At 42.7% G+C, this 14031-nt stretch overlaps 1 protein-coding gene across 1 annotated transcript in view; it reads right to left on the bottom strand.

Annotated features, from left to right (window-relative positions):
• Positions 1 to 966: 966 nt before the first annotated feature.
• The window catches only part of pard6gb (par-6 family cell polarity regulator gamma b), a 36606-nt gene continuing 23541 nt past the window's right edge, over positions 967 to 14031 (bottom strand). The window contains exon 3 of the mRNA XM_074613171.1: positions 967 to 2609. Within this exon, the coding sequence (XP_074469272.1) occupies positions 1528 to 2609 (1082 nt within the window). The 3' untranslated portion in view covers positions 967 to 1527. The remainder of the gene's footprint in view (positions 2610 to 14031) is intronic.

Raw genomic sequence — 14031 nt, 5'->3', positions numbered from 1 at the left:
TGCCCTGTAGGACAAAGCTGTTGCATGTCCATGTTGAATGTATTGGATGATGATAAAGACTAGTTGCGTCTGAAAAACAGACCTTCAGATATTCCGTCTTCACTATGTGACGTCTAGATCAAGTTATTTTGTGATGAAACTTGACCTATATATCCTACCCGAACCTGCCTCCAACAGGCACGGACTTGTTGCAGTAAACTTAAACATTACGGGAATGAGGTTAAAGTGACAATGAAAAGTGCTCTAAAAGACTCTTAATTAATCTTTGAATAGTGATATTATCAGTAATCAGTGTTTTAACTAGTTTGCTGTAGGCACCGAGGTGAAAATATCCTCATGGTTTTACTGTAGCTGCAGAATGGCAATAACACTACCAGTAATCTCCAGAAAAAGCAAAGTCACACCCCTTACGGCATGTGTTGCGGTTATGCATTCCTCGTCTACAGATGCTGCTGTTGGTAAAGAACTTGGGACGTCAGCCTCTGCTGTGATTATTTGCTTTGTTGACTGTCAGCAGTGAGTCTGGAGAAAAGCTAAATGAAAAAAAGGGTTTTTATATCGGTTCAAAATGTACCTTAAAAGGGAGATTTTGTCAAGTATTTGATACTCTTATCAACATGGGAGTGGACAGATATGCTGCTTTATGCAAATGTATGTATATATTTAAGACTCATGGGTACCCATAGAACCCATTTTCATTCACATATCTTGAGGTCAGAGGTCAAGGGACCCCTTTGACCAAGACAGTTTTTCCTCACCTAAATTTAGCGTAACATTGGAGCGTCATTTACCCTCCTTCACGACAAGCTAATATGACATGGTTGGTACTTTTTCTTTCTTTCATTATATTATAGACTATTTTCAGTCTTATGCAATTAAGGAACTAGCGATGTTTAAATTACACAATGTAAAGCTTTAGGAACCATACATGTAACCTAACAGCTAAACCAAACATCACATTTCTAGTTTGCAGACTTAGAATAATTTATTGGAACAGATACAAGGATTTGATCACAATCATCAATGCATAAAAGAACTATTAAAAAAAAAAAAAAAATCATCATACTCTAAACAGCATTTATCAGAATATAAGAAATATAGATTTACTCTTTAAAAACATCCATAAGTAACCCCAAAGTTGGTCCCAGTAATAAGAATGAAAAGGATCTTAATAAAAGTGGTCACTAATAACAAAAGATATTAGGCTGTAGGCACATTCAGAACTCTAGGATACAGTGGACTCGCCTAAAAACAGTTATTTGTTCTGATGCTCATCACATACATACGTACAAATCTTTTGATGTAAGACAAAGACAACTTTTAAAAAAAATACAGGAAATATATACACAATACAGTTTCCTGGCTTGTAACTTCCAGTCATCAATTATCTCGTAAAAACAAACAGAAGTTACAAAATTAGTATCTGACAAAACGCACTCGTGCTCATATTCATCCGGCCTGGTGTTCCAGTTTAAGTCTCTGAGCAGTTGGGATGTTTCTGTCTCTGTGTGTGTGTGTTTATAAGTATTATAGGGTAATGACGGTGCCGTCCTCCTCCACTCCTCCCCTGGGCAGCGCGAGGCTGTGTCGTGGGTCCGTTTTCAGGGAGCTGAGGATTTTGTGCAGGCTGCCGTTGCTGTGGCGGAGGGCCGGGTTGCTGCTGTGATGCGGAGGCTGTGCTTGGTGGTGACGGTGCTGGGACTGTTGGTGCGGGTTGTGCTGAAGGCTCAGGTCTCTGTGGAGCTGGTAGCTGAGGCTGCTGCTGTGGTGGTGGTGGTGGTGGTGGGACCCTCCGTTGAGGCTCTGCTGGGAGTGGAAGGAGGCGGTGGAGACCACCGATGCAGGACGTGAGGGCGGGCTCGGAGGTGCCGCCGGGCCTGAAGCCGTCGTTGGCGTCTGATGGTGTGTGCGAGATGCACTGGACGCCAGGGAAGCATTGGACCTCTGAGACGGCCGCTTGATGCTGTTCTCAATGACAATATCCGTGTCTTCGTCGCTCTCCAGGTCGTCTTGGTACCCGTGTGCTCCGGAGGACATCAACCCCGCCGAGGCCACGGACAAACTCGGGTAACCGGTCGACCCGCTGCTGTCAGACGACTGGCCCGAGCTCCCCGAGATCCTGCTGCTGCGGACCACGTTATTGCGCTGGTTCACCGGCTTGACCGTCACAATCAGGTTGTGGCTGTTGGCGATCATCATATCCGTTACCTGGTCTAAGGACTTCCCCGACACTTCAATGCCGTTCACCTCCAGCACCTCGTCGTTAACCGCCAGCAGCCCCGTGCTCTCCGCCAACCCTCCGGGCACCAGCCGAGATATGAAGATGCCGGGGACCTTCTCGAGCCCGTGGGGGGTCACGCGCACGCTGGTTCCATCTCGGATGTAAAAGCCAAGGGGTTTGTCCGAGCCGTGGCGATACAGTCGGACGCGGCGGTGAGATTCGGGTAGGATGTCCACATCGATGATGGAGGAGACGGGCCGGAAGTCCTGCGGCATGCCGATGCGGATGAGTGGCCGCTTGCGGTTGATGTCATTGTTGCGCAGTGCGACCACGGCTTTCTTCCTACGAGTTATCGTGTTGGTGCCATAGCTGGCGTAGTCGACCTCTTCTGCAAAGAAATAAGGGGGGGACAGAGAAACAAAAAATGTTAGAAATTAGGTTTCAATGTCGTTAATGTGCAGGCAACAGAGGTTGAACACATTCTTTCTGTCCCCAGATGTTAAAAGCAACAAGGAAAAACCACAAGGCACAAAAAGATTGAGAGGAAGATCTGGAAAGCTAAAACAAACTGACAACAGAAAAGTTTCCATTATGCAACTACAAAACCTGTAGTCTTTGCCTACATCTTTAAATCAAACCACCTGCCTTACAAATCCAACAACCTTTGATGAAACTATGCACAGATGTGCTTGAAAATAACTTTCCCGTGAGAGACCTGCTAATCATTTGTACAGATTTTATTCCATGTGTGATATAACACACAGTTCTTATTACTGCAGCCACAAACGAGGCCTGAGTTCAGTGAGTGAGTGAGTTAAGTTTGAAGCCAACGTTTTCACAATGATGAGTCCAATCTACGCATGAAAAATGACTCTCTCTCTCTCTCTCTGTGTGTGCATGTTCGTATAAAACGCTGAGTGTGCAGAGCATTCCTGCCTGTGCTGACAGAGGCGACCCACCCTTCTGCTACCAGGCGGCAGCTGTAGGGATTCCCAGAGTGCATTTCTGCACAGGCACATGCATGTACTAACCTCAGTACAAACATGAAACTCAAAAGATAGTCCTCCACTAGCTCAACTAGTAAGAGACCTCAAAGGATGTAATACAATGTGGAAAGTATGAGCTCAGTGTGGTAATCTCAGTTAAAGCATGATGTGTCCAACTAGAGATTTAGAGCAATCAGTAAAACAATGAAAACCCTCATAGAGGACTGGCTTCTTCAGAACAACATAGCCGCTGCTGCCAAACATGCTCATGTACTTGCTTAGATAAAATAAAATAAAGGAAGGAGGATTGAGGCTTTGCAAGAGTGGAATGAAAAATATACTGTGAGTGTGCTCCATGACAGAAAACATAATAACTTGTTAGCTCTCTAATCTCCTCTTCTCAGGCAGACAGGAAATCTGGACACAGCAAAGCCTGATGTGACAGGAAGTGAAGCTCCCCAGACGGGAGCATCCTGCACTTCCATGGCAACGGCGATGATGAGTCATCTTTGCCCTACTGTTTGGGACACCTGCTTTCTGAAATTATCACGAGTGAGCACACTGTAATTTTTTTTGGCCCCGTCTTCAAAGTACACTGTGGAAGGAGAGAACACTGAAACAAATATGTAGTCTCTCCGAGCAGAGCCAGCTGGCCACCGGTCGACCCCTTCGGCCTCGAAGGAGCGTGGACGCCTGCCATACCTCTCCCTATGCAATGCTGACTCATCATTAATACACGTTATCTTCTTTTGCCGCTCCTCCTGAGCAGAATGTCGACTAAGCAGCATGTTTTACTACACGGCTTCAGAAATAAAGAGTCTGGGGGGAAATTTTGTGAAATCTGGTGTGTTGTCAGGAGGGAAGAAGCAGCTTTTTTTTTTGTGTCAGCAGTGTCACCGACCACAGTACACATGGGGAATTGGTGATGAATAAATTGGGGAGGAAAATAAGAATGATAAACGAGTGTTTGCGATATGGTAGATTGACGTTTCTTGGTGCAGCATGAAATAATGTTAAGTGCTCACAGAGTGGAGCCAAACTGCTGTGCCAAAACTGCATTATATCAAATAAAGAAATAACCTTATCAACTTTTGCTGCTTTAAAATAGCCTTTTTTTAATTTTTTTTTATAAATGCCACTTTTAAAAGCAAAAGCTTCTGAACATTATCAAACTTGAAGTGCATGGCATTCTTGGTTTTTCTGGGCATGTCGTGGCAGAAGCTGATTTGATTAAATCCAGACAACGCGTTCGCTACAGGGCTGGAATTTCTGCCACAAGTGCAAGTCTGCCTGATGGGAACCATGTTGCATGGAGATCGCTTACAGGCCTACGGTGCAACACCCTCCACCTTCCACCTTCCACACCCTCACCTCGGTCTGAAACCACACATAGCACACTACATCACCAGTGTATTTAGTAGGACAGATGATCTTTCAGTCAGAAATCCTGTGTGTACAACTATAATTATGCTTCTTTGTGTTTGTAATGTCTCACAGCTGTTCTGCATAATCCCTTAAGAAGCCCACGTAGCCGTAATTTGTTTAAAGAAACCTACAGATCCAAAGATATGGGGTGTGTTTGATGTGTCTTGGGGCGATAGCATGAAGAGGAAAGATTGAAGTGGAGCTGAGCGGGGGGTCACATCTGGGTTTGGAACACCTTGTGCTGATTACACTGATCGCAATTCATTGGGAGTGCTTCACTTTAAAAGGTCTAAATTCTGTCTCACTGATGTCCTTTATTGTACAGCAACGTATCTAACCATAACAAATATAATAAATAATATAAAATACATATCTCTCTCCTCCATATCTCTTTCTAAAAGTAATGCTGCATTCACACCAGGCAGCGGCATTCTTAGTAACATAGGTCAACATGTCACAGGAGTCACAGGATCTGTTTACTGACGGGCTGCAGGTCCTCTCTGGCCACACTTTGCCGCTAAAAGTTAAACTATCCCAACTTTTAGTTTGGCCGCACTTCACCGCAGAATCAAACGTCCGCAGCTCAGAGCTCGGGAGCTGCCGCCGCAGCTTTTCATGACCATTGCATCTTTGTAACACTAAAAAGTCAATTAAAGTATCATAATGCATCTTCTGCCTATATATACAATTACCAAACAACAAGAAATGTCACATTGTTTGCGGAAGAATGTGAATGCGAGCCAAGTAAATAGCTCCTCTATAAGGAGGATGGCGTTAAACAACAATGAAAACAGCCGCAGGTGAAGCAGGTGCACAGAGAGTTGAAATTCTCACATTCAGCAAACCCTGAAGTCATTTTATGTTTCAGGAAAGCAGAAATACTAGAAAATTAGACAGAAAATTAGTCTGCAGCTATTTCGGTAATCGATTAATCATTTAAAGATGACCTATTGTGCTTTTTCCCTTTCATTTTTTGTGCATGTAAAAGATCTAAAAAGTTACAAAGCCAAAAGTCCTGAACTGCCTGAAACGCCTTGCTTGAAGTCCCGCCTTTATTTCCGTAACATGGTGATGTCACCAAGTAACACATTTGCATAATACCTGCCTAGCGGCTAGTTTGGCACGCCCTCAAACAAAGTTAGTTAAAGCGGAGCTGAAGCAGAGTCCAAAGAGTTTGATTCAGTTGACCAATCACAACAGAGTGGGCCAGCTGGCCAATCAGAGCAGACTGGGCTTTTTGGGAGGGGGGGCAGGAGCTCAAACAGATGGTTTCAGACAGAGAGTGAAAAGAGGTGCTGCAGCACAGCCAGTATGAGAAAAAGTTTTTTGAACATTAAAGCATGTAAACCTGTTCTAGTAGAAACCTGAAATACAAGTATGCACTTGAAAATTAACAAGTAACTTTAAGTCCTTTTCCAATCAATAATGAAACACTGGTTCCAGCTTGTCAAATGTGAGAATTCGTTGCTTTGCTTTGTCTTTAATGTCAGAAATTTTAATCTCTTTTCACATTGGGCTCTGGAAATCTGTGATTAGCATTTTTCACCAAAACAATTAATCAATTAATTCTGAAAATTCTGAAAATGATTGTTAGTTGCAGCCCTTAAGTGCACTGTGCCTTCCATCACTGAAGCTACAGCAACTCACCCTGGTAAGCAAAACCACTGGAGTATCATGGGATTAAAGTATTTGGAGACGCCAAACAAATTAAGATGTCGAGTCATAGTACCAGACTGCGGCAGCAAAACCCTGTCTGTCTATGTCTGCAGGACTGGGGTATTATATTCAGGACCAGTGCACTCATCAAACCCAAATGGGGTTTTTCCATTGCAAAGTTTAACATTATGTTATGTGCTACTGTAGAAAAAAAACCCGACATACACACTCCAAATTGTGTGCATGTTTCATAGTAAACTTCTATTACTACCGTACTGTGTAGTTTTAACTAAATGTGATTGCAGTCCAGGATAAAGCCAGAAAATTACTCTTTAAATTACAGATCAAAAAAGACTTTTCTAAAACAGTCCAATCTCATAAAGGTCACTGATTACTTCAAAGAAGCTAAGTAAGGATGAACTATCAGGTGTCACAGCTTTCTAGTTCTAACTTGATCCTGCCAAGTATGGGACACACACACACACACACACACAGGGCTCCTGGCACAGAGCTAAACTAAGTGAGCACGTTCCGGCCGATCAAACAAAGGTTATCGTAACAACTCCTGACAAACCTAATCCCTGCTACACTGAAGCATGATGGGTAAGCCAATGTGAACCCGTTAATCAAAGACCGCCGGGTCGCTGCCAGGCATCTGCAGGGCAAACAGCACCTCAGATCAAAGCCCGTTAGAAAAGCCTGGTGCTTCAATAAGCTCTTACTCAACATTTCCACATTGTTATTTACTGATCAGAGTATGGATGGAATATAAAATGCATATTTAGGTGATGCACAATCTATGATCAATACCAGCCGTTTGCATTTACCCTAAACTTCAGTTTGTTCTAAAAGTTAAGGTCAAGGGATTCCAGCAGAAGTACGGCTAATAGCGACGAGGCTGAATGCTGACAAGGATGGAAAAAACAGTCATTCACTTAAACAACATTTAACGTCTGTGGTAAAGAGTATCAGTGAGGGTAATACGAGAGTTCTGACACAGCTGGCTGGATAAAGAGAGAAGGTCAGAATTTGACAGTGAGATTTCCACACAAACACAAACCTTAACTCTGTCATGCCATACTTGCATAAAGTAATCATGAAAATAGGAATACTGAAGTTAAAAACCACATGATGCTAAAACTCAAACCCACACAGTCAGGGGAAAAAAGGTCAGAGGTGGAAAGACGGCTTCTTCTACATTCTGCTCTGTGTGCATGAGTCTGCATGTGTGTATGACACTCGAGGAATGCGGTTGTAAACATAGTTGGGGATATCTCCGAACAGGTTGAAGACCTGCATAGCTTCTCAAGAAAGGCGTGGGCTGCTTTGAACCAAAGCAACCAGCTATTTCAAGCTCGCCACGATGCTGTTTGAGTAATGTGATTGCTAAATCTTTTTCACAGCCATACTAATCCTGAGACATACATGTCTTGTTGTAACGCTGCATTGGGGCGGAAAAAACAGACCAATTAGACGCCAGCTAACTAGTTTGCATCTGGCTCTCAGTTGCTATTGAACGCCTCATGCTGTTCTTGGGAAAAAGAAGAAAAATAGTCTTTGTTCCACTGCGGCCCGCCTCTAGTTAACCAAAGCTGTGAAGGGAAGGCCCTTTAAAGTCCTACTGCTTTTCCACCATCTCCCATAAAAGACAGGAATCTAAAGAGTTTTATGATCGACCATTAGGGCCTCTGTGCACACTTGTTCCTGGCAGGTCTTCTTACGTTCACTACTGACTCGACACGACTGTAAACAGACTGAAGGGACGGCTGGAAATGAACCGAAAGAAAAACACACAGTGTGACAAAGTGTCTCAAATCCTTCTTATAGTTTCGGTAACGTAATGTGTGCAGGAATGCGAGTACACAAATGGTATGAGGAAATTAATCAACAGGGTATTTGTATGACATGTGTTTGTGTACGCTACTCTGCACACTAGCTCCTGACTTTACATAAAGTGAATATGCAGCAGCGCAGCCACAACATGACTGGTATGCTTTTTGGTTCCCGTCAGAGGCAGAACAATCACTAAGCAGAAGTTGAGACTAATAACGTTTGAAGAGGTGTGTTGGGGCCGGCCTCATGTGTGATATTTCACACAGGGCTTTGTGAAAGTTGGCACGCTATGTTAAGTACTTTTGCTTATACGTGTGTTGGAACCAGAGCCAGAATTTATAATAATTTTTTCATGATTTGTCGGCGTTGTGTGTTTCAGTGCTAGCATGTGTGCCTGAACATGTTAATCTGTATGAATGGACATCTTTGTGCTTGGTGGGAAGTAAATGGAGGAACATGTTGTATCCATCTTTATAAAAAGCTCTGATTGGCTGAGTCACTGTCAAAGAAAAAAAATATTAGGTTGTTTAGTTACAATTAAAGAACTATATTGTTTATTAGAAGATTAACTTTTCATTATTTCTCATTTTAAAACACAACGTGGAAAGCCTTGTTATTATGTGCACGTGAAACTCGGGGTAAAGTCGACAACATCAACACCCTGCTAACAGCTTTAGCGGCGGCCCCTCGGGTGTGTGACCCTGTGGTAATGATATTTTGACTCAGTCAGTGATATGACCCAGACACCAGCAGCTCAGGAACTTACAAACACACAATCCTTTCAGACGGCTTCACAAAGGCAATATAGCCAACTGCCGTGGCAGCAACGCACCATGCAAAGAAAACTACATTGCAGCTAGGTATATGTATGTATGTATGTATGTATGTATGTACACCCGTTCACCTGATCAACTTCACACTCGACAGGTGTATTGCTGAGGACCAAAGGAAGTGCAGCGTCGAGTGTGAAGTTGTTTGGATGAGTTGTTCTCATGAAAGCTGCAAGCAGCAATACCGGAGGCCAAGCTTTCGGGCCATTCTGAACAGGCACTGTTGACACACATACACTAAAGCATACAGTATATGAAAATCTTGTTAAATGCTACATGCTAGATTCAGCATCTTTAGCACAGATCACCATATTGTCAATATGGGGTGAAAACTTTGAACTTTCAATTTTTTTTTTTACACATTTTGTGAAATATGCAAATTGATGATTTTACACTTTTGTAGGGATTAAACAAACGAGAAAACTAGGGCTGGGCAATAATTGAATATGATAATTCATTGTCTTTCAATGGTATTGTATAGTGATTATATCGAGATACAAAATTAATCTGATGTGAAATACTTAGACGGAATATAATTTGAAGATTGTGTTTTTTTGTTTTTACAACACACTTTTCATTACCACTCAGTTCAACGCGATTAACAAATGTGTATATATGGAAATACATTTTTTTCTATAAATTCACTTGAAAATTGTTATGTTAATTTTTGCACTAAATTTCTTAATTAAATGAGAAAATATTTTTTTTTACCTTCAGACAGAGCCAAGCTAGCCGTTTACCCCATTTCCAGGCTTTGTTGCTAAGCTAACTGCCTGCTGGCTGTAGCTTCAAATTTACTGTGCAGATGTGAGAGTGATAGCAGATCTTCTCATCCAAGGGTCGGCAAAAGAGTGAATTAGCGTATTTCCCCCAAAAGTCCAACTATTCCTTATTAAGTATTAAGTGTTCTTTTATGTTTTTTATTTTTGGAAATTTCTTTGCAGCCACAACGATATATTCATCAGTTCAACTCTGTATGCTAAAACTACAGCCCATGACCTACGTCATGTTGCTCCGTCTACTCTACAGCATATCCAGCTACAGTCCATCTATGCGAGTGACATTCCTGCACCCCAACAACCCCCCCCAGCCCCCATCACGGTTTTCGGCCAAGCGTGACAAAGTGCTTAGTGACAGGAGAGACCATAATCACTGGAGAGGGGGAGAGACGAGGCACACAGAGAGAGAATGGTGAATAGTGCTAGACCCTGCTGCCTTTTGCATTAGGTCACTGGATGCTGTGGCAGTGGGCTTCATTCCTGGGCCCCACAGACACACACACACACACACTCACACACACACACATACTGTAGCTGGACGCTCCTCACTTTCAAACCCACCAGGAATATGGCATAGAGTAGAACGGGATAAAACAGCACATGACAGAGCGCAGCCAAAACGAGACGGCCCAGCACAATGCGGTACAGTAAGCGTTATGTGTCCACTGTCCCCTTAGCCACATTTGCATTTTTGTGTCCTGTTTGCATTAGAAAAGACGTGATTTAATGAAATGCAGAGCGCTTTTCCTATTGCTTTCTCCTCATAGCGTGGGCTCAGAAAGAGCTGGTTTTCATGACTCTCCAGTGGTTTCATACAACATCCAAATACAGCAAAATGAGCTGCATTCCTCTCACATGTAAATAAGCTGCAGCAAATACTAAAACAGGCATTTCGCCTGTAACTTTTGAGTTCAAGTTTTCACCTTTGTCAGTGTAAAGTGCATGTGGAACCCCTTCCATTGGGACGTTCGCACACATATAAACGTGAGGAATGAACCAAAACAATCAGTATTCTTGGACGTCTCTTCTCCTCCACCACTGGAGACGGCCGGGAAGTCTATCTGTGTGTTTAGGAGGCCGACCGCTGCCAAGACGTTCGGCTAACACTAACATGGAAAAAGAATCCAGACAGAATAAAGAAGAACTTTTTTTAAACATGCAAACATATTTCACATTCTTGCAGGGGTGGTTGAGGCTGAGGCTGAGCCCGGGTGGAAAATTTGGAGAAGCTTGATAAACTGAAGGTTTGGGTAGAAACTTTCTGTGTTCTGTGGTCTTGTGCATGCTGTGTTATACTAGGTGCATTGACAATGAACGTGTACAGGCCATGGTGGAACATAACTAAGTACAAACCTCAAGTACTGTACTTGAGTACAATTTGGAGGTACTTGTGCTTGGCGAGAATCTGGCGATACGATACGTATCATGATACGGTTCAATATATTGCGATACTTGGAGCAAGGTGATATATTGAAATTTTTTAAATCTAATTTTAGGAAAACTGTTTTATAATGGACAGATCATCATATGCATGCAATCTGAGCAAAAAAGTTTACTTTTTTATGCAATCAGAGCAGTAGGATCTGTATTTGCATTTATCACAGTGCCTGAAACACCAAACATCATAGCACTACTTTGAGAGGGCACATCTCTTTGCAAATTAAATAAACTATTGACTGAGTTAATCTTTGCATGCAAACTATTAATTAAAAATCTATAGTGTTTTTGAGAATCGATACAGTATCACAAAACACATTATCACGATACTTGATCTTTTTTACATTTTCTTACTCCCCTATTTGTGCTTTAGTTGAATATTTCTTGGCTACTTTATTCTTCTACTTCACTACAGTGGATACTAGGTACCTTACAAAGTAAATGTTTACATGAAAAACATATCAGTTTATAAAATATGAAGCATTGTTATTGATTTAACCTGTTCATATTATTAAAAATAGGTATTATATCTTTGCACTGAAACATCAAAATGCTGTTTACAAGTTAATGCATCAATAATAAATCAAATAACACGTATAAAAATACAACACATGAGTATTTTTACATTGTGGTATTACTATTACTTTAAGGTGCTAAATAGCATTTCCATTTCCTCTCAACAGCTCTCAATATGGTGACGGTGAGCCGGGCAGCTCGCAGCTAACGGTGCTAACAACGGCGAAAGTGCTGACAGAGTTAACAGTGTTTACCTGAGGGAGAACCAGAGGGTGGGTGCTACGCATCTGCGGCGAAGCTGATGGTCGGGACAGGGTTATCAGCCGTAACCGCCGTATGAGAGCAGAGCGGGTGAGCGAGTCAGTGGGGCACGCTCACATGCACTAAAAGCACGCGTGGCCGGCCCAGCCATGTCAACAAAGCACGGAGAAGCTCAGATTACAACACACAGAGGAAGAGTGACTTCAATCTCTGCACATTACTCCTCTATAATTTTAAAGAAGAAAACAGTTGTTTGCTGCTATATTAATGCTCTGAATATCATATAGAGAACATTTAAGTAAATGATCTGAATCCCTTTTCCAGTACTGCATACAGGAGAGTACACACACACACAGATGCCACTGCACGTACACACAAGCATACCTGCAATCACTTTTATGTGAACTCCAAAAAAAGATGATGGGGGGGGGGGAAAAGCCTTGAGTCTGGACTGTCATGTTAACTTATTAACAGACTTCAAAGACCCACAATCATGTGTGAGCGTGCGTTTGTATTGCTTCATGCTTGACGTAGATAAAAGAAGAAAAAGACCTTGGGATTAGAAAAATCCAACTAAAAAACGGTCTGCAAGAAAAGTTTTTCCTCCTGATAAAACAAAGACAAAGCTCTAAAACTTATGCATGCATATATGTGCGCTTGGTAGCACTTTGCACGCACCCCCCCCCATTCCATTCCTTCACTGCACTCTGCATTCATTTCACCAGCAGTTACCGCGGCACACAGGGGCCGGGCTGGCTGCACATCTGGGACACGTTAAACCGAGCTGCCTCGTCTGCTCCGCTCTGGCTCGGCCTGTGTGGTTGGGTGGGGCGGGGTGGGGTGGGGAGGGAGTCACAGGTTTAAGATTCTCTGCAGGTATCACCCACCCCCATCACACACACACACACACACACACACTGCCAATATGCACGCAAATGTTGGGCCAAATCACAAGGGAATCAGAGGTTAAGACCAAGAGAAAGGGAGTGAGAGAGTGTGTGTGCGTACATAAGGAGATTAACCTGTGTTTGTGTGTGTGTGTGTGTGTGTGTGTGTTGGGGGGGGGTGACGTATAGCAGGGGAGGGGAGGGAGGAACATCAAAGAAGGAGGAAGAGGAGAGCGATGGAGTAGACAGGTCCTGCATTCCTCCAACCTTTCAAAAGGAACAATCTCCACTCGATCAAGTGTTTGAGAAAAAGTGCTTTTGGGGGGGTTCACTAACTTTCTCTCTCTCTCTCTCTTCAATATAACCAACTACTGCTTCTGGTTTTAATCCAGCTGCCTCTCTGCTGATCATATGCATGTTTCCAACCAAGAAAACACATGCTGTTGATTTAAGCTCCACAAAGTCTCCGCTGCCATCTGGCCCACAGGTACCCGGGGCCGGGCCGGGTTGTGCCTTCACTGCTGCTTACTAACCCAAGTAAAGATATAAATAATACATGTGGAATACAAAAGGTGAGGGAAATCTTACACTTTTTTACTTAAGAAAAGATATGCTGAGCTATAAGCGGTGTACAGATTTTTTATTTTAAAGTAGAGCTGCACAATTAATCGAATATTAATGGTGATCACGATTTTGGCTTCCCACAATTAAATGAACATGTTCGACTGTGATACTGGCGTTTAAAATGCTCCGCTCATAGAAAACTCCCACTGCATTTCAAATCAAGCGCTTCCTAAACTAACAGCCAGCCACCAGGGGGCGATCAATATGTCTTGGCCTCACTTTTGGGGAACTGTCATGCCACTATGTGTGCACCCTACGGCGACAACCGGTAAAAAACATAACTGAATGTTGCGGCTGCAGTCCAGAGCAGAAGAGTAATATACGGTATATTACAGAAACCAGACTGGCAAAATGAAAATCCACTTAATTCAGGTGAAGAAGAACCTTATTTTGATGCAAAGATGTGTAAATATAGGCAGGAATGTAGCACAACATTGAAGTGTAAGCAGCGCTCTGTTTATTTAAATGTGAAAGTGCAATAAAGATATTTTGTCCCTAAAATCTCTAAATAATCCTGATAAATAATCGAGATCTCAATATTGAGAAACATAATCAAAATGATCATTTTGGCCCTAA

This window comes from Sebastes fasciatus, chromosome 17 (assembly GCF_043250625.1).
Source record: "Sebastes fasciatus isolate fSebFas1 chromosome 17, fSebFas1.pri, whole genome shotgun sequence".
In the NCBI taxonomy this organism is placed as follows: domain Eukaryota; kingdom Metazoa; phylum Chordata; class Actinopteri; order Perciformes; family Sebastidae; genus Sebastes; species Sebastes fasciatus.
This window is presented reverse-complemented; position numbering and strand designations above follow the sequence as displayed.